Genomic DNA, 7,896 nt, shown 5'->3' with positions numbered 1-7,896 from the left:
ATGCTATACTTTCAATAAACACTGCAGCAATGGACACAGAGATCGCTGTCTCTTATACACATCTAGATGTGTATAAGAGACAGATATATATATATATAAAATAAATATATATTTTGAACGTAATTATCCTCAACAACAATCAATGTAGCCCCCTCGCCTATTCTAGACCCCTGGGCCTTACCTAGGTAAAACGTATTATCATCTATAGGCCTAAAGGCCTAGCCTAGGCCCTTATAGAGGTCCAGGATATTTTTTTGTGTATATTAATTGTTTATTATCTGCATGTTTTTTGTGTGCTTTGTGCTAGCCTAGTCCTGCGCTAGGTAGGTCTCTACTACTAACTAGTAGGTTAGGCCTAGGGAGTACTCCTACTTACCTACCTACTACCACCACCAGCCCTACCAACCTACCTTGAATTCTTAGCTACTGTCGATTGACCATGCATTTCCCATTACATATTTTTCAAATCTGATGGTACAGGCAACAATATTTTCTAATAGTAAAAACGAGTATGTTGATCAAAATCTTGCTTCTTATGGTCGCGTTGCCAAATTATACATTCGGAAATCGTTCATCTGAAGAAAAGCTGATGACGTCAACATCCAAAGCCAATGATTGGTCAATAGTTACGATTCGTTGTCGATGAATCGGGAAGGATGAACCTGGTTCAAATTTGCCGATTTCGTTGAAGACCTATCAGGATAGCTTTGTAGCGATTGTATGGAAACCGAGCTTCAGGTAAATTGTGAAAGAAATTAATTATTTCCAGAAGTCCATATCAGATTCCATGAATTATATTCACTAGTCGAATAAATGTGTGGAAAAATCAACGAAATTTAGCGAGATAACAAAGCTTTAAAAGAAGATAATGATGATTTGAAGAAAAGAGTATGTAAAATGGAATAGAGAGAAACAAAATCAATATAGTAGAAGAGGAAATATTGAGATACAAGGCATACGTCAAATCTCAAAAGAAAACACGGATGTAAGAGTACTAGCAGTTGTTAAGATAGAGAATTTGAAGTAACTCACAGAATAGGAAATGGTGACAGTTTGAACAGGCCAATAATTTTAAAATTTAACAGCAGGAAGGAACTCCATAAAATATATAAATATGGAAGAAAAATTATAAAATCACGCCAGATTTACTTTAGTATCCTGGGAAAAATCACATATATATCAAATCTGACACAAAAGAAACGTAACTTTATGGGGAAAGAAACTATAGTTATTTGTGAACATACAGTTGGACGCATTATGCACGCAAGCAACAAAGGCCGGTGTTGATTGTCATAAATACCGAGGAGGATCTACAAAAAATCATCAATAATCATCTAGAATATATGCATGGTGCCGCTTTTAAGTATGATGCCAAACCCGAATATGGACAACATAATAAAATAAGTGGTGATTGTAGGCCTATGTCATATTCTTCAACTGAGTTTTGTAATTTGATTTGCAGTAAACCTGAATCAACATTTTCGTTATTGCACATTAATATAATATCCGATCTGATGTAAAATATTTGAGGACCTTAAAATATTTTATGAATAATTAGCTCAGAGTAAGTTGAAAATTATAGCACTTTCTGAAGTTTGGCAAGTTTTAAATAAAGGACTAAACTAGTTAAATAATTATTCATTAAAAATTAATTGTCGGATAGAACAAAGAGTGTGAGGAGTCGGAGGTTATATACATGAATCATTAAACTATAAGATAATTAATTATAATATATGTAATTCTGAGACATGACGGTTGGAAATATATATAGGTAGGAATAAATCACTTGTGGTTGAAATAATTTATGGGCAACAGAATAAAAATCTTGATTCTAATTACGTCATAAGTGTTGTCATAACGAACAGGATTTTGTCTGTAAATAATACTAAATTTCACTTGGTTGTGAGTATCGAATTTGATTTTCACAACAAACTGATGTACAAACGTAAGTGACCCCACCCAGATACAGTCATTTGGTCAATGCAACGTGATAGTAATACTTGAAAACTAGTGCTTTTCTGGGCCTACTGAAAGCCAAATTCAAAATCCGCTCGATAGCCTAATAGGGGTATGCTATGGAAATCTTTCTTAAGCCCATTTACAATAGACACGATTACTGTAAACCGGGACCATGAGCGATGGGACTAGAGCAAAGGTGTTGTTCTACTGTATTCATTCTGTTGTGTTTCACCACTCACTTAAGCAAGAACAACCTATCAGGGCATCCAACGGAACAAACTTGACATCACTAATTATAACGTATGGCGGCAGAAGGATCTAATTTACCATGATACGTCGACATCTGACCAGGATAAGAATGACTCAATAATCAGACATACTATCCCAACCATCACAATCCACTACGAAATTAGCACTGTTGAATGTCTATATGTTTGGTACTGTATCAATTGCAAACGAATCCCCAACCTTATGTCAAACTTTCAAGAAATCATTAACAGTTTGACAATAAAAGTAAACCAGCAGGAAAACCGAATAATTTCTCTGAAAGAAGAAAATAAAAAGTTAATGATGATAGTTGAAAATAAAAATAAAAATAAGGCCGTACCAATATACAGATAAGGAACCAACACATAGGCCCTATAGATAGGGAACTGATGAATAAGACTGAACTTTAAAAGAAATTTCCCAGGGATTATAGGACATTCTCTGTTGAGAGGTATCAGTGAAAGGGGATTGGAACAAGCGACGGTCAAATATCTGCGTAGTAAAAACGTACTTGATATTCAATCACGCATACTAGAACTGGGGGTTGACAATTTTACATCTATCATTTTACAAGGGAGTACTAATGATTCTGGTTCCTCTGTAGATAGCGAGCTAGCCGAACACGTTTATACTGAAATTATAGATGCAACCAAATGTAGGCTACTAATACGCAGGTGCGATATCTACTTCAGTATTTGACCACCATCTGATGATATCATGTTCATACACTCAATACCAAACTCAGGAATATTGCAACACACAAAGTGTTTTTATAGATAACGATAATAATTTCAAAATGCGGGATGACTCCATAGACACTACAACATTGTTGCCTGATGGGTTACACTTAACTAAGCTGGGAATTAAACGATTACTTACGAACTATGATAAGCATATACGGATCATAAAGAATATACGCAATTTATCTGTAGAAAATGGAAACAAATCAACAAGACGAAATCAACACCACCAACCAAATAAAAAATTATACAGGCCCGAACGCTGCTTATTAACCAGTAGAAACTTCAATAAACGCAATACGTCACCGTGATGGAAACAAATATAAGCCTATTGGAAAATTAAGAGGATGCTACTATTGTGGAGAAATCAACCATATGAAGGACAGTCGTATGTATGGCAAGCCTATAATATGCTATACTTTCAATAAACACTGCAGCAATGGACACAGAGATCGTTTGTGAAAAACTGGCCAAGACGAACGTGCCGAAAATGCTCCTAGCCCTTTAAAACAATTTAATATAGCTAAACCATATGACAGTAATTACAATAATATTTATCCAAATATGTATATGCCTATGACATATATGTATATTAGGAATGTATCTAACTATAGCCCTATTGTTAAAGGTGTTGCTGCTAATAATGGTGACAATGACGATGATGATGATGAGGGTGATGATGATACACATTGGCAAGAAATTACCTTGATTTAATTCTCACAAACAAATGTGATAGTAGAAGAGTAACAATTTATGCACAGAGATGAATTCAATATAAACTTTTTATGCGGCATGGATTGAAATAAATGATAAATGAAACAAAAATATACCATGTATATATCAACCCCCGAATCCCAATATTGTATATTTTGATAAGATAACTAATATGCTGGAAAAGGCTTACAATGAACTCAGTTTGTTAGAAGACTTTAATGTTGATTATAAACGTGATATAAATCTTCATAAAAAGCCAATAAATAGACGAGAGAATATGTTTGAAATTACTTAATTATATAGTTAAAGAAAATACAATAATCACACAGACGCCAGCAACTTGTATCGATTTAAGTTTATCTTCAATCTCTAAACACCATGCACTCAATGATAGAATATAAAGATAAAGATTGTCAATATGAAACAATTAAATATCGACATTTTAAAGACTTCCATGCAGGAATCGTCAAGCATTACTTGAAAACAAGGTACTATATGAACTAAATAATACTGCAAACGATAGTACAGAATCTGTATGGAAGAAATGGAAAGATTCCTTCCTAGACATATAAGAAATAGGCATACTCCCTATAGAACAATGAGGGTTAAAAGCAGATTATCACCAAAGAGATCATGCAAAGAAACTGTCAGATAAACACAAAACAAAAGACACTTACAGGCGTATAAAAGATTGAGAAATAACGTAACTAGTAAATTAACGAATTAAAAGGCAGCCTATTTTGCTAATATTGAACGAAAACACAAAAAAATTGATCTCAAGAAATTATGGAATGAGATGAGGATTAAACTCACCGGTAAAAATATAAACAAAAATATTACTAATCCAAATATCGACTGTAACCATTTTAATAAATATTGTACAAATATTTGAAAGAAAATATCGGAATTATTTGATAACCCAAAAACTAACTGGAAAATCCTGAATGCAGATTATGTTTTTTCGTTTAAGAAAATTAAAAAACAAGAAGTTGAAAAAGCACTTATCGATCTATCTGAGAGTAATAACAATTACCTCTTTGATTTTGATGACAAACTGTTAAAAATTTCATCAGCTTATGTATCCGATTTACTATGTAAGATATATATATAATATGTTGTTAATAAATGGAGAGATTCCAGAGGATTGGAAGATTGCGAGAATTACCCCAGTGTATAAAAGGAAAAGGCCACAAAAAAGAATTAAGTAAATATAGGCCAATATCAGTAAATTGTCAAGTGTCAAAGATATTAGAAATAGTAATACAGAATCAACTAACAGATTATTTAAACAAGTGAAATTTGATAAATGTTGACCAATATGCATTTAGAAAAGATCACTCAACAATTACTTGTTTACACATCGTAATTGATGACTGGATTGACTCTCCAAATGATCATGACATGATTGGAACTACCTGAGTAAAAGAAAGTAGTTAAATATTGGGATACAATATCAAAGAAAAGGATATTGAAATCGGAATACCCGAAGGTTTTGATCCTGTCTTGTTCTTGATATATCACAATCTGTAGAAAAATGGTTCATGTTGTATATATGCGGACGATGTTGTTGTTTATGCTTCACGAAAAACTATTCCTGAAATAGTGATAACCTTCAACATTAATGGATAATATTCAAGAATGGTATACAAAAAAAAATTAAAAATTAACGTTGAAAAAACTAAAAGTATGCTTATAATTAATAATAATTAATAATAATTTTAATATTCATCTTGGAGATCAGTTTTTCAAAAATGTCCAACACATACGATACCTAGGACGTAACAAAATCAGTTAGCTCTAAGTTAAATTACTCAAAACTTGCATTCACTTTGAACAAAAATGTGTTAAATCAATTATACTTAACTACAATACAGCCATGTATTGATTATGGCATTTCATGGAGAGGAAATAATCAAACATTTATTGGGAAAATATTTAAAAATCGACGGGACTATAATATTGCATGTTTAAATGTTTTAACGGCACTGCACCTCATGTGTAATGAAATAGAAATTGTAGTTGAAACATGGGTATAACCCAAGAACTGCAGACAGATTCACTTAGCATTGTATCTCCAAAAGTAAATTGTACACAGGTATGCTGGTGCAAATGTGTGGAATACACTACCGCATATATTAAAAGAATATACCAGTTATTTTAATTTCAAATTAAACTATAAGAATATAACTCTTATCCTTCTTGTTGTTTTCATTTTCATTCATTAGCTTAAGTTTAACTACGCCACTTGCTTGTGTGCTGCCACTGATGTAAAAGTAGAATGTCAAATAAATTACTAATATAATATATTAGTATCCTTGTGTATAATGGTATGGCTAATCTGTTTATATTTCTTTCTTTTTTTAACTAATATTTTATTAAGACTTGTATCTTTGATTGCATTACCTTACCTTGTTATCTTTGTCAATTTATTTTAACAAAATGAAATGTATTCTGTGCTGTAGCTTAAGCTTTTATCATTTTTGTTACATCTTGTCTGAATTTATATCCTGTAATAAAAAAAAATAAATGAATTAATTAGAAAGTCTCGAATTATCAATCGGAAATATTAAACAAAAATGTACGGAATGTATTCTGCTTGAAGATTTTAATATTATTGTAAATAATATCTATTCAAGTGACACTATTAGCCTTATTGACATGTTTATACAACATATCACTGTACCCAGTGGTGGCGCCAGAAATTTTCCGTCAAGTGTTCCGATGTGTCCGACGTGTCCAAAAGACCGACAAAGCCCGATCGACAGTCCGGTAGCCGGTCATCACTGGTAGCGTTCACAGGGAGTATGTTTATGGCTTAGTGTGGTCCAAAATGTGCTTTTAGACCAAATATTATGAAATTGCAATCAAAATAACGTTATTCAGATAGGAAATTTGTTTATTTCTTTTTTTTTTATCCGACGACCTAAAGTCATTTGTCGAACAACCCTGCCCGACGGAGGTGGGTCACATTCCCCTGCCGCCCCTCCCGCTGGCCCCACCACTGACTCTACCCACACTAGTCAATCAGTCATAATTAATTGTATTACTAATTACTTTGTTTCAATGGGCAAAGAGATTACTGATAGGCCTGCTGAAACCACATCATACACTTACCTAACACGTATCCAAATTCCTTATTTCTTTATGGTACAACCGAAGAAGTAACATATTTTAATAGGAGTGGACCAAATAAATAAGTCTAGCTGCAAATTCCCAAGGAAGTATAGGTCAGTCTCATTCTTACTTCAATTTATAAAAGTTTTTGAAAAAAGCAATCAATAACCAATTTATCATAACCCCATCAATATGGTTTTAGAGAGAAATATAGCACAAAACTTGCTATTACAGACTTAACACAGAACTGTCGAAGGAAATATAATGGTAATATTATAGGTTTTGGAATTTTAGAAAGCATTCGATACGGTAAAACATGATATTTAATAAGTAAGTTAAAATACAGGGCTTTATTCAAAGATTATATAAATAATAGAGAACAGTCGGGTAGTATAAATGGAATTGAATCAAATGAACTTCAATTAACAATTATTAATAAAAGTATTAGCTCTATATCTAAGGCAGGCGTACTTTACAAATTAAGTAGTTTTATTCCTTCATCAGAAAAGTTATTATTTTAAGGTTTGCATGGCGAAGTAATAATACATATTAATGCTTGCGGTACACCACGTAGATATTTCTAGTCGTGAGACATTCTCAACCAACATCGTATTAAGAGATACAGGATTCAAACTAATAGCTCTGAGATTATAATGCAATTATTTTACCCACCAAGATCTAAAAGAGGAATATGTAATCAATTGAAAAGTATTTTTTCTTTCTTGGTACAGGTTGAATATTTTTAAGTTTGTTCGGAAATTAAATGGTATAATGAATATCATGTGCAGATTGAATGGGAAAATGTTTGGCTATCAAATATTTTAAGGATCAAAGGGAGAAAAGTTTAATTTCAAATTGTTACATACAGTACAACATATAAAAAAAAACGTGTACTTTGGAAAATAAAACAAATAGAAATATGTGAATTATGTAATGTAATTGAGAATAAGGTGCATTTGTTTAAAAAATGAGAAATTGCAAAATCTTTCCTGAAAAAGTACGTTATCGTATTTTTCCTTTTAATTTAACATATTTTTTAAAGATAAGAACTGTCACCTATGCGAACACGGGCAAACAATTGGTGCGTTTGATTAGTAGAGAC

General features: G+C 32.3%; 1 protein-coding gene across 4 annotated transcripts in view; it reads left to right on the top strand.

Annotated features, from left to right (window-relative positions):
* The window catches only part of LOC117117544 (atlastin-1-like), a 19,159-nt gene extending 12,299 nt beyond the window's left edge, over positions 1 to 6,860 (top strand). Inside the window, exon 12 of one of the 4 annotated variants that reach the window (XM_033261863.1) lies at positions 6,840 to 6,860. In XM_033261863.1, coding sequence (XP_033117754.1) covers positions 6,840 to 6,845 — 6 coding nt within the window. In that variant the 3' untranslated portion in view covers positions 6,846 to 6,860. Of the gene's footprint in view, positions 1 to 480; positions 595 to 2,830; positions 2,858 to 3,158; positions 6,011 to 6,839 lie in introns of those variants that run through there. The other 3 variants (XM_033261860.1, XM_033261862.1, XM_033261859.1) reach the window with 3 other exon arrangements.
* Positions 6,861 to 7,896: the final 1,036 nt, after the last annotated feature.

Source organism: Anneissia japonica, unplaced genomic scaffold, assembly GCF_011630105.1.
Source record: "Anneissia japonica isolate Jap-2015-1 unplaced genomic scaffold, ASM1163010v1 scaffold8299_len47186_cov215, whole genome shotgun sequence".
In the NCBI taxonomy this organism is placed as follows: domain Eukaryota; kingdom Metazoa; phylum Echinodermata; class Crinoidea; order Comatulida; family Comatulidae; genus Anneissia; species Anneissia japonica.
This window is presented reverse-complemented; position numbering and strand designations above follow the sequence as displayed.